The sequence below is a fragment of the Eptesicus fuscus genome, chromosome 8, assembly GCF_027574615.1.
Source record: "Eptesicus fuscus isolate TK198812 chromosome 8, DD_ASM_mEF_20220401, whole genome shotgun sequence".
NCBI classification, from domain to species: domain Eukaryota; kingdom Metazoa; phylum Chordata; class Mammalia; order Chiroptera; family Vespertilionidae; genus Eptesicus; species Eptesicus fuscus.
In genome coordinates this window covers 102,775,898-102,788,265 of record NC_072480.1, presented here as the reverse complement: position 1 = coordinate 102,788,265, position 12,368 = coordinate 102,775,898, and the positions used below count along the sequence as shown (strand labels likewise).

The following is a 12,368-nucleotide window of genomic DNA, read 5'->3' as shown; positions in this document are numbered from 1 at the left end:
CTGTCTCTGTCTGAGAGAGTCTGTGTGAGTGAAGCCGGCTGTCTCTGTCTGAGAGTCTGTGTGAGTGAAGCCGGCTGTCTCTGTCTGAGAGAGTCTGTGTGTGTGAAGCCGGCTGTCTCTGTCTGAGAGTCTGTGAGTGGAGCCGGCTGTCTCTGTCTGAGAGAGTCTGTGAGTGAAGCCGGCTGTCTCTGTCTGAGAGAGTCTGTGAGTGAAGCCGGCTGTCTCTGTCTGAGAGAGTCTGTGTCAGTGAAGCCGGCTGTCTCTGTCTGAGAGAGTCTCTGAGTGAAGCCGGCTGTCTCTGTCTGAGAGTCTGTGTGAGTGAAGCCGGCTGTCTCTGTCTGAGAGTCTGTGTGAGTGAAGCCGGCTGTCTCTGTCTGAGAGAGTCTGTGTCAGTGAAGCCGGCTGTCTCTGTCTGAGAGAGTCTGTGTGAGTGAAGCCGGCTGTATCTGTCTGAGAGAGTCTGTGTGAGTGAAGCCGGCTGTCTCTGTCTGAGAGAGTCTGTGAGTGAAGGCGGCTGTCTCTGTCTGAGAGTCTGTGAGTGAAGCCGGCTGTCTCTGTCTGAGAGAGTCTGTGTGAGTGAAGCCGGCTGTCTCTGTCTGAGAGTCTGTGAGTGAAGCCGGCTGTCTCTGTCTGAGAGAGTCTGTGAGTGAAGCCGGCTGTCTCTGTCTGAGAGAGTCTGTGAGTGAAGCCGGCTGTCTCTGTCTGAGAGAGTCTGTGAGTGAAGCCGGCTGTCTCTGTCTGAGAGAGTCTGTGTCAGTGAAGCCGGCTGTCTCTGTCTGAGAGAGTCTCTGAGTGAAGCCGGCTGTCTCTGTCTGAGAGTCTGTGTCAGTGAAGCCGGCTGTCTCTGTCTGAGAGTCTGTGTGAGTGAAGCCGGCTGTCTCTGTCTGAGAGAGTCTGTGTGAGTGAAGCCGGCTGTCTCTGTCTGAGAGAGTCTGTGTCAGTGAAGCCGGCTGTCTCTGTCTGAGAGAGTCTGTGAGTGAAGCCGGCTGTCTCTGTCTGAGAGTCTGTGAGTGAAGCCGGCTGTCTCTGTCTGAGAGAGTCTGTGTCAGTGAAGCCGGCTGTCTCTGTCTGAGAGAGTCTGTGTCAGTGAAGCCGGCTGTCTCTGTCTGAGAGAGTCTGTGTGAGTGAAGCCGGCTGTCTCTGTCTGAGAGTCTGTGAGTGAAGCCGGCTGTCTCTGTCTGAGAGAGTCTGTGTCAGTGAAGCCGGCTGTCTCTGTCTGAGAGAGTCTGTGTCAGTGAAGCCGGCTGTCTCTGTCTGAGAGAGTCTGTGTCAGTGAAGCCGGCTGTCTCTGTCTGAGAGAGTCTGTGAGTGAAGCCGGCTGTCTCTGTCTGAGAGAGTCTGTGTGAGTGAAGCCGGCTGTCTCTGTCTGAGAGTCTGTGTCAGTGAAGCCGGCTGTCTCTGTCTGAGAGAGTCTGTGAGTGAAGCCGGCTGTCTCTGTCTGAGAGAGTCTGTGTCAGTGAAGCCGGCTGTCTCTGTCTGAGAGAGTCTGTGTGAGTGAAGCCGGCTGTCTCTGTCTGAGAGAGTCTGTCAGTGAAGCCGGCTGTCTCTGTCTGAGAGAGTCTGTGTGAGTGAAGCCGGCTGTCTCTGTCTGAGAGAGTCTGTGAGTGAAGCCGGCTGTCTCTGTCTGAGAGAGTCTGTGTGAGTGAAGCCGGCTGTCTCTGTCTGAGAGAGTCTGTGAGTGAAGCCGGCTGTCTCTGTCTGAGAGTCTGTGTGAGTGAAGCCGGCTGTCTCTGTCTGAGAGAGTCTGTGTGAGTGAAGCCGGCTGTCTCTGTCTGAGAGTCTGTGAGTGAAGCCGGCTGTCTCTGTCTGAGAGAGTCTGTGAGTGAAGCCGGCTGTCTCTGTCTGAGAGAGTCTGTGTGAGTGAAGCCGGCTGTCTCTGTCTGAGAGAGTCTGTGAGTGAAGCCGGCTGTCTCTGTCTGAGAGAGTCTGTGAGTGAAGCCGGCTGTCTCTGTCTGAGAGAGTCTGTGTGAGTGAAGCCGGCTGTCTCTGTCTGAGAGTCTGTGTGTGAAGCCGGCTGTCTCTGTCTGAGAGAGTCTGTGAGTGAAGCCGGCTGTCTCTGTCTGAGAGAGTCTGTGAGTGAAGCCGGCTGTCTCTGTCTGAGAGTCTGTGTGAGTGAAGCCGGCTGTCTCTGTCTGAGAGAGTCTGTGTGAGTGAAGCCGGCTGTCTCTGTCTGAGAGAGTCTGTGTGAGTGAAGCCGGCTGTCTCTGTCTGAGAGAGTCTGTGTCAGTGAAGCCGGCTGTCTCTGTCTGAGAGAGTCTGTGAGTGAAGCCGGCTGTCTCTGTCTGAGAGTCTGTGAGTGAAGCCGGCTGTCTCTGTCTGAGAGAGTCTGTGTCAGTGAAGCCGGCTGTCTCTGTCTGAGAGAGTCTGTGTCAGTGAAGCCGGCTGTCTCTGTCTGAGAGAGTCTGTGTGAGTGAAGCCGGCTGTCTCTGTCTGAGAGAGTCTGTGTCAGTGAAGCCGGCTGTCTCTGTCTGAGAGAGTCTGTGTGAGTGAAGCCGGCTGTCTCTGTCTGAGAGAGTCTGTGTGAGTGAAGCCGGCTGTCTCTGTCTGAGAGAGTCTGTGAGTGAAGCCGGCAGTCTCTGTCTGAGAGAGTCTGTGTCAGTGAAGCCGGCTGTCTCTGTCTGAGAGAGTCTGTGTGAGTGAAGCCGGCTGTCTCTGTCTGAGAGAGTCTGTGTCAGTGAAGCCGGCTGTCTCTGTCTGAGAGAGTCTGTGAGTGAAGCCGGCTGTCTCTGTCTGAGAGAGTCTGTGTGAGTGAAGCCGGCTGTCTCTGTCTGAGAGTCTGTGAGTGAAGCCGGCTGTCTCTGTCTGAGAGAGTCTGTGAGTGAAGCCGGCTGTCTCTGTCTGAGAGAGTCTGTGAGTGAAGCCGGCTGTCTCTGTCTGAGAGTCTGTGTCAGTGAAGCCGGCTGTCTCTGTCTGAGAGTCTGTGTGAGTGAAGCCGGCTGTCTCTGTCTGAGAGTCTGTGTGAGTGAAGCCGGCTGTCTCTGTCTGAGAGAGTCTGTGAGTGAAGCCGGCTGTCTCTGTCTGAGAGAGTCTGTGTGAGTGAAGCCGGCTGTCTCTGTCTGAGAGAGTCTGTGAGTGAAGGCGGCTGTCTCTGTCTGAGAGAGTCTGTGTGAGTGAAGCCGGCTGTCTCTGTCTGAGAGAGTCTGTGTGAGTGAAGCCGGCTGTCTCTGTCTGAGAGAGTCTGTGTCAGTGAAGCCGGCTGTCTCTGTCTGAGAGAGTCTGTGAGTGAAGCCGGCTGTCTCTGTCTGAGAGTCTGTGAGTGAAGCCGGCTGTCTCTGTCTGAGAGAGTCTGTGTCAGTGAAGCCGGCTGTCTCTGTCTGAGAGAGTCTGTGTCAGTGAAGCCGGCTGTCTCTGTCTGAGAGAGTCTGTGTGAGTGAAGCCGGCTGTCTCTGTCTGAGAGTCTGTGAGTGAAGCCGGCTGTCTCTGTCTGAGAGAGTCTGTGTCAGTGAAGCCGGCTGTCTCTGTCTGAGAGAGTCTGTGTGAGTGAAGCCGGCTGTCTCTGTCTGAGAGAGTCTGTGTGTGAAGCCGGCTGTCTCTGTCTGAGAGTCTGTGTCAGTGAAGCCGGCTGTCTCTGTCTGAGAGAGTCTGTGAGTGAAGCCGGCTGTCTCTGTCTGAGAGAGTCTGTGTGAGTGAAGCCGGCTGTCTCTGTCTGAGAGAGTCTGTGTCAGTGAAGCCGGCTGTCTCTGTCTGAGAGAGTCTGTGAGTGAAGCCGGCTGTCTCTGTCTGAGAGAGTCTGTGTGAGTGAAGCCGGCTGTCTCTGTCTGAGAGTCTGTGAGTGAAGCCGGCTGTCTCTGTCTGAGAGAGTCTGTGAGTGAAGCCGGCTGTCTCTGTCTGAGAGAGTCTGTGTGAGTGAAGCCGGCTGTCTCTGTCTGAGAGTCTGTGTGTGAAGCCGGCTGTCTCTGTCTGAGAGTCTGTGAGTGAAGCCGGCTGTCTCTGTCTGAGAGAGTCTGTGTGAGTGAAGCCGGCTGTCTCTGTCTGAGAGTCTGTGTGAGTGAAGCCGGCTGTCTCTGTCTGAGAGAGTCTGTGTGAGTGAAGCCGGCTGTCTCTGTCTGAGAGAGTCTGTGAGTGAAGCCGGCTGTCTCTGTCTGAGAGAGTCTGTGTGTGAAGCCGGCTGTCTCTGTCTGAGAGTCTGTGTGTGAAGCCGGCTGTCTCTGTCTGAGAGAGTCTGTGAGTGAAGCCGGCTGTCTCTGTCTGAGAGAGTCTGTGAGTGAAGCCGGCTGTCTCTGTCTGAGAGAGTCTGTGAGTGAAGCCGGCTGTCTCTGTCTGAGAGAGTCTGTGTGAGTGAAGCCGGCTGTCTCTGTCTGAGAGTCTGTGTGTGAAGCCGGCTGTCTCTGTCTGAGAGTCTGTGTGAGTGAAGCCGGCTGTCTCTGTCTGAGAGAGTCTGTGTGAGTGAAGCCGGCTGTCTCTGTCTGAGAGTCTGTGTGAGTGAAGCCGGCTGTCTCTGTCTGAGAGAGTCTGTGTGAGTGAAGCCGGCTGTCTCTGTCTGAGAGAGTCTGTGAGTGAAGCCGGCTGTCTCTGTCTGAGAGAGTCTGTGTGTGAAGCCGGCTGTCTCTGTCTGAGAGTCTGTGTGTGAAGCCGGCTGTCTCTGTCTGAGAGAGTCTGTGTGAGTGAAGCCGGCTGTCTCTGTCTGAGAGAGTCTGTGTGTGAAGCCGGCTGTCTCTGTCTGAGAGTCTGTGTGTGAAGCCGGCTGTCTCTGTCTGAGAGAGTCTGTGAGTGAAGCCGGCTGTCTCTGTCTGAGAGAGTCTGTGAGTGAAGCCGGCTGTCTCTGTCTGAGAGTCTGTGAGTGAAGCCGGCTGTCTCTGTCTGAGAGTCTGTGAGTGAAGCCGGCTGTCTCTGTCTGAGAGAGTCTGTGTGAGTGAAGCCGGCTGTCTCTGTCTGAGAGAGTCTGTGTGAGTGAAGCCGGCTGTCTCTGTCTGAGAGTCTGTGTGTGAAGCCGGCTGTCTCTGTCTGAGAGTCTGTCAGTGAAGCCGGCTGTCTCTGTCTGAGAGAGTCTGTCAGTGAAGCCGGCTGTCTCTGTCTGAGAGTCTGTGTGAGTGAAGCCGGCTGTCTCTGTCTGAGAGAGTCTGTGAGTGAAGCCGGCTGTCTCTGTCTGAGAGAGTCTGTGTGAGTGAAGCCGGCTGTCTCTGTCTGAGAGTCTGTGTGTGAAGCCGGCTGTCTCTGTCTGAGAGTCTGTGAGTGAAGCCGGCTGTCTCTGTCTGAGAGAGTCTGTGTCAGTGAAGCCGGCTGTCTCTGTCTGAGAGAGTCTGTGAGTGAAGCCGGCTGTCTCTGTCTGAGAGAGTCTCTGAGTGAAGCCGGCTGTCTCTGGCGGAGTGTAACCGGCAGCTTTAGGGAAGGACAAGAGGAAGCATCTTACTCCTGAGAACCCACAGCGTCCCCGAAGCCAGGAGAGCCCCCGCCAGGTCCCGCGATGACGCCCACGTTTAGACACGGGCCCGGGACAGTGGCAGCCATCGCTCCAGGTTGCATGTCCAGGTCTGCGGTTTCATGTCCCTCCCACCGCACACCTGCCCGCCTAGTGCGTGGACGCGGGCGGCATCTTACCCACAGGAAGCCCTGGGCTGCGCCTGTGGGGTCCGGCCGGCCGGCGCGGCCCGGGTGGGGCTCGGGGTTGTAGACAGCGCACTCGATCTGCGGGGAGAGGCGGCGGTGAAGCGGGGCGGAGGCAGCGCGGTGCGTCTTCAGCGAAGGCAGGCTCCACGCTGAGCCAGAGACCCAGGCCGCGCGATCCCACGTGGCGGCGGGAGGGGGAGCGCAGGCCGGGAGCGGACACCGACGTGCGCGCTCCGGTCTTGCGTGTCTCATCGTGGACCCAGGGCCGCTGGGATGGGCCGCGGCCTGGCGCCAGGGGGGCTCAGCTCCTGCGTGGAGGCCGGAGGCCCTGCCCCCTCCCCGCCCGCCCGCCTCTCCCTGGGGAAGGGACCCCTCCGCCTCGGGTGTGGGTGTCCCAGAGACCAGCGTGAGAAATCAGGTCTCCCGTTTCCCGCAGACATCCGCACGCCTGAGCCCACGCGGGGGACGTGAACAGAACGGCACCGGCAGCGCGGCCCACGTGGACTCTGGATGCTGCCGTGCGTGGCACAGCGTCCACGGGTGGGGTGCACCCTTGGACACCCCATGCCACGACACGGCGGGCACAGCTTCAGACCAGGGGATCCCCGTGGGCCCTAATGCTGACCCCAGAGCAGGAGTGGCCGCGCTGACCAGGGACCCAGCACTCAGCGCTGGACTCTGCCCCCCGCTCGTCCCTCACCCCCCGAGCGGGGCGGGGACCCAAGCGGCTCGCAGACCCTCCGGCACCTTGAACTCCTGCTGCTTGGCCACGGTCACCGGCATGTGTCCCACGAGGAGCGGGTGTCTGTCCTTTGTGACCTGGTTCCCGTCGTCCTCCACGCAGAACCAGCCCATGTGGTTGTCCTCCTCTGTGGCGTTGGGGAGGGGCGAGGACGGCGTGAGGGGGCTCCCCGCGTGGGGGACGGGGAGCCCCCTGCCTCATTCCCGGAGCGGGACCCCCCTCTCCTCCAGGGGCGCCCCCGCCCCCCCACTTCACACAGGGTGGCAGGTGAGTGATGGGTGGGGGCGCGCGCCCAGGGGGAGGGGCGTGACCTCGCCGCGGGAGCACGCGGGGCTGCGTTTTCTGATCTTTGCTCATTTTTTTTTTAAGCAGCTGAGCCGTTTCAGTTCGGAGACAGAGCGAGAAGTGAGATTTCCCCACCAAAGCCTTCCCTGCGGGTGAGCGCGGGATCCGTGCAGAGGACAAAGCGGCTCAGCTTCCTGTTTGCGAGTCACCCTGCGCCGGGCTGGGGACCGCCCCCCCCATGTGCAGGGGAAGGAGCCGCGTTGCCGTCCGTGCCCACGCACGCCCGACACAGGCCGTCCACGGCCACGGCTCCCGGCAGCCGAGCGCCGCCCCACGGCTCCACGGCCACGGCTCTGCTGTCCTGTATTTTCCGTTCATTGTTCACTATCGGGGTGTGGCTGCATCTGACAGAATTCCACACCTGCACCCCCGCCTCCCCAGTGCTCTGAGCAGCAGACGCCTGCCCTGCGTGTGAATTACATGAGAATACACGTCGACACATCTCGGCCGCCCGTTTCATACGCAGGGCGGGCAGAGGCCGGCTGGCTGCTGTTCGCGTGGGAAGATGCAGTAACGCTTCAACAACAGCACCGAGCCCTGTATCCACGCTCACGGCAGTGACTGCTGTGCCCGCCCCGTGCGGGTCCAAAACGGGCCAGGCTGGCGGCCGCGGCCAGAGGAGCACCCTGCGAGGCCAGTCCCACCCGCGTCCCAGCTCACAGGGGAGGGCGACAGAGCAGTGGCGAGCCACACCCTGGGTCCTGCCACGGGACCCAGACTCGGCGGGACCCAGACCCAACGGGACCCAGGGCCGGGCTCCGGGCTCGGGGCTGGAACACGTGTGAACAGTCTCAGCTGACATGACCATGACCGCTGCGTTAGAGCAGGAGGGCTTTCTCCCTACGCTCCCTCCATCACAGGCCCCATCAGTGCCCCCTGCGGGGTGACCCTCCTGCTGGGTGTCCCTCCTGCTGGGTGACCCTCCTGCTGGATGTCCCTCCTGCTGGGTGTCCCTCCTGCTGGGTGACCCTCCTGCTGGATGTCCCTCCTGCTGGGTGTCCCTCCTGCTGGGTGACCCTCCTGCTGGATGTCCCTCCTGCTGGGTGTCCCTCCTGCTGGATGTCCCTCCTGCTGGATGTCCCTCCTGCTGGGTGACCCTCCTGCTGGGTGACCCTCCTGCTGGGTGTCCCTCCTGCTGGGTGACCCTCCTGCTGGGTGTCCCTCCTGCTGGGTGTCCCTCCTGCTGGATGTCCCTCCTGCAGGGTGACCCTCCTGCTGGGTGACCCTCCTGCTGGATGTCCCTCCTGCTGGATGAACCTCCTGCTGGGTGACCCTCCTGCTGGGTGACACTCCTGCTGGGTGACCCTCCTGCTGGATGTCCCTCCTGCTGGGTGTCCCTCCTGCTGGGTGACCCTCCTGCTGGGTGTCCCTCCTGCTGGGTGACCCTCCTGCTGGGTGTCCCTCCTGCTGGGTGACCCTCCTGCTGGGTGTCCCTCCTGCTGGGTGTCCCTCCTGCTGGGTGACCCTCCTGCTGGGTGTCCCTCCTGCTGGGTGACCCTCCTGCTGGGTGTCCCTCCTGCTGGGTGTCCCTCCTGCTGGGTGAACCTCCGCTTAAACACATGCTTAGGGGACCCGGCCAGCATGGCTCAGGGGTTGAGCGTTGACCTATGAACCAAGAGGTCAGGGTTCGATTCCTGGTCAAGGGCATATGCCCAGGTTGTGGGCTCCATCTCCAGTGGGGGGCGAGCAGGAGGCAGCTGATGCATGCTTCTCTCATCATTGATGTTTCTCTCTCTCTCTCTCTCTCTCTCTCTCTCTCTCTCTCTCTCTCCCTTCCTCTCTGAAATCAGTAAGAACATATCTTTAAAAAACAAAACAAAAGCCATTCTTAGGGGGATGTATGGCCACAGTCAGGGCCTCCTCCCCCACCCGACTGTCTCTCAGGCACCTACTTCATCTGAAGCAGGGAGCTTGGATCCGCTTTGTCTAGGGGACACGCCTCGCCTAGGGGACACGCCTGGTCTAGGGACACGCCTCGTAGAGGACATGCCTTGTCTAGGGACATGCCTCGTCTGGGGACACGCCTGGTCTAGGGGGACACGCCTCATCTGGGGACATGCCTTGTCTAGGGGACACGCCTAGTCTAGAGACACGCCTTGTCTAGGGGACACGCCTTGTCTAGGGGACACGCCTGGTCTAGGGGACACGCCTAGTCTAGAGACACGCCTTGTCTAGGGGACACGCCTCGTCTGGGGAGCCCGCCCTTACCCAGCGCGAGCTTGGCCATCTGCAGGCTGCTGAGCCAGGACTCCTTGCAGGCGGGCGTGAAGGTGCTGAACACGGCCGTGAAGAAGGTGGGCCGCCCGGACCTGCGGGGATGGAGGGCTCAGGTCTCGGGGGCCTCGGCGCCGCGGGTCCCGTGTGCCCGCCGTCCCCGTGACCGGGCGGCGACGGGGACACTCACTTGTCCTGCTTGCCCGGGAGCTGCAGCTGGAGCCGGCAGCAGTCGGCGGCGCGGATCTCCTCCTCCTTCCGCAGGACCAGCCGCTGCAGCCCGGACGCCCAGTCGTGGGCCACGGCCTGGTTCAGGTTCTACGGCGGACACGTGGGCATTTCCCTTTCCATTTTCCTTTACTTATCTCTGCCCCCCACTGGCCCGCTCCAGCCCCCGCCCCCCCGCAGGCCCTCACCCCGTCCCTGAGCCTGTGGGCTGTGCACATGTGCACACGAGGTCTTCGATGCTCTCTCCCACCCCCCACCCTCCCTGCCTTTCCTCGGAGATTCGCAGCCTGTTCCATGCATCTCTGAATATTTTTTAAAAATATGTTTTTATTGAATTCAGAGAGGAAGGGAGTGGGGGAGAGAGAGAAAAATATCAGCGATGAGAGAGAATCATGGATCTGCTGCCTCCTGCACGCCCCACACTGGGGATGGAGCCCACAACCCAAGCATGTGCCCTTGACGGAATCGAACCTGGGACCCTTCAGTCCGCAGGCTGACGCTCTATCCACTGAGCCACACCAGCCAGGGCGTGGATATTTTCTGTTCACCAGTTTATTTGGTTCATTAGACTCCGCGTACGAGTGAGATCATGTGACACTGTCTTTCTCTGACCGGCTTATTTCCCTTAGCTGAGGAGCGGCCGGGGTGGGGAGCGTTGGGGGAGACGCAACGCATTTTAGAGTGAGATGGGACCAGGCGGGGGCGGCGGGGGGAGCAGGACTGTCACACAAGAAAGAGAGCCTGGGAGGTGCCTGCGCCGCGGTGCTGAGGTTTCCATGACAACTCACCCCTGGGGTCTGCGAAGGGACGTAGTCTCCCCACCCCCCCGCCCACCCCGTCCAAACCAGGGCAGACACGACCGCTCGGGTCTCACCGCAACCTCGTCTGGTACCACCCGCGACCCCAGGCCGACTCCGGCCGGAGGCAGACGGAGCGCCACGGCGGGCGGCCGGGCCCTCACCTGGTAGTGCCCCCGCAGGTCCCCGATGAGCTGCGCGATCTGCCCCACCACGTTGAGGTCGTGCAGCAGGTTCTGCAGGTCCTGGTACAGCTGCCCGGGCCCCACGTGGACTCTGTCTGAAAACACGCACAGAGGCGGGGCTGGGCCACGCCGCCGCTGCCCGGGAGGAAGACTGCGGATGAACGCCGCTCGCTTCCGGTTTAAACAGTGAGCACTTCCAGGCATTTGGAAATGCTGACTTTTCTTTTTATTTTGAAACTAGAGGCCCGGTGCATGACATTCATGCACTGAGGGGGGGTCCCTCAGCCGGGCCAGTGCCCTCTCGCAGTCCGGGACCCCTCAGCGGACATCCCCCGAGGGGTCCTTAGCGCTGCCTCGGAGGCGGGAGAGGCTCCCGCCACCACCGCTGCGCTCGCCAGCCGTGAGCCCGGCTTCTGGCTGAGCGGCGCTCCCCCTGTGGGAGCGCACTGACCACCAGGGGGCAGCTCCTGCATTAGCGTCTGCCCCTGGTGGTCAGTGCGCATCATAGCAACCAGTCGTTCCCCCGTTTGGTTGATTTGCATATTCGCCTTTTATTATATAGGCTAATTTCAGATTTACAGAGGACTTGCACTCCTGAGGTTAAAACCTCTCAGAACCTCAGCACCTCCATCACCACGGAAACCACCCCATGGGACCGGACGGGGGCACCTGAGCTCAGAGCCGCTGTGCACACAGACGGCCTCCTCCTGTCCACTTTCCGTGGAAATGCACAGCCCGGGCACATGCCAGGATTGCAGGCTCGATCCCCAGTGTGGCACATGCAGGAGGCAGCTGATCAATGATTCTCTCTCATCATTGATGTTTGTCTCTCTCTCCCCTCTCTCTCTCTAAAATCAATAAAAATATATATTAAAAAATAAATTTAAAAAATCTACAGTCTGAAGACTATCCTATATAATAAAGAGGTAATATGCAAATTGACCCTCATGCCCTTGCACAAGATGGCCGCCCCCATGTGGTCAAAGATGGCCACCACAAGATGGTCGGCACAGAAGGGTAGTTGTGGGCGATCAGGCCAGCAGAGGAGAGCAGTTGGGGTGACCAGGCCTGCAGGGGAGGGCAGTTAGGGGTGACCAGGCCTGCAGGGGAGGGCAGTTAGGGGTGACCAGGCCAGCAGGGGAGGGCAGTTAGGGGTGACCAGGCCTGCAGGGGAGGGCAGTTAGGGGTAACCAGGCCTGCAGAGGAGGGCAGTTAGGGGTGACCGGGCCTGCAGGGGAGGGCAGTGAGGGGCAACCAGACCTGCAGGGGAGGGCAGTTGGGGGCGACCAGGCCAGCAAGGGAGGGCAGTTGGGGGTGACCAGGCTGGCAGGCAGGTGAGCAGTTGGGAACCAGCAGTCCCGGATTGTGAGAGGGATGTCCGACTGCTGATTTAGGTCCGATCCCACCCCCAAGGGGTCCCAGTTTGGAGAGGGTGCAGGCTGGGCTGAAGGACGCCCCCACCCCCCGTGCACAAATTTCGTGCATCGGGCCTCTAGTTCTATATAATAAAAACCTAATATGCAAATCAACCAAACGGTGGAACGCCCGGTCGCTATGACACACACTGACCACCAGGGGGCAGACACTCAGCGCAGGAGCTGCCCCCAGCCCACAAGCCCCAGGCCAGCCAAGGCGGGTGCCAGCGGGGGCCCCCCTGATCACCCCACCGGTTGCTCCACAGAACGGCCCTGATCGCCAGCCTGGTCTAGGGACCCTACCCATGCATGAATTTCATGCACCGGGCCTCTAGTCCTACCTAATAATAGACAAATATGCAAATAGACCATACCTCTGACATGCCCACAAGCCACACCCACAAGCCACGCCCACCATCCAATCAGAGCGAGCATGCAAATTAACCCAAACCAAGATGGCTACAGCCACAGAGAGCAAGGTTTCCTAGGAAACAGAGGAAGCCAAGCTTTCCACCTGCCCTTGCCAGGCCTAAGCCTCCACTCAAGCTACAAAGTTTCAATTATAAAAGGTAAACAAATTCAAACAAATGGTGGCAGAATGGAGCTTGAGAGAGCAGGCCAGGGTTGCCGCCGGCAACAGGGGAAGCAAAGCTTTCCGCACACCCTGGCCGGGCCCACCCGCTTAAGGCAACAAAGTTTCAATTATAACCCCAACACAAATGGCTGCCGGCCTCGGAGGGAGCCCCAGGCTTGGCTCCGCTCCAGGCTACAAAGTTTCAATTGCAGAAGGAAAATAAATTCCAGATACCAGGGCCTCTGCTTCGGTTGCCAGGGAGCGTGGCCAGCCTGCAAACCACCACAGGCCCCTCGCTTAGGCCGCCCCACACCCCAAGGG

The 12,368-nt window shown here is 59.9% G+C and overlaps 1 protein-coding gene across 2 annotated transcripts in view; it reads right to left on the bottom strand.

Annotated features, from left to right (window-relative positions):
• The window catches only part of ARHGEF10 (Rho guanine nucleotide exchange factor 10), a 62,769-nt gene that overhangs the window by 9,453 nt on the left and 40,948 nt on the right, over positions 1-12,368 (bottom strand). For both annotated transcript variants that reach the window (XM_054720194.1, XM_054720195.1), the window contains 5 exons: positions 10,038-10,153; positions 9,039-9,166; positions 8,843-8,943; positions 6,295-6,416; positions 5,539-5,625 (listed from right to left, as the gene is read on the bottom strand). In XM_054720194.1, coding sequence (XP_054576169.1) covers positions 5,539-5,625; positions 6,295-6,416; positions 8,843-8,943; positions 9,039-9,166; positions 10,038-10,153 — 554 coding nt within the window. The remainder of the gene's footprint in view (positions 1-5,538; positions 5,626-6,294; positions 6,417-8,842; positions 8,944-9,038; positions 9,167-10,037; positions 10,154-12,368) is intronic.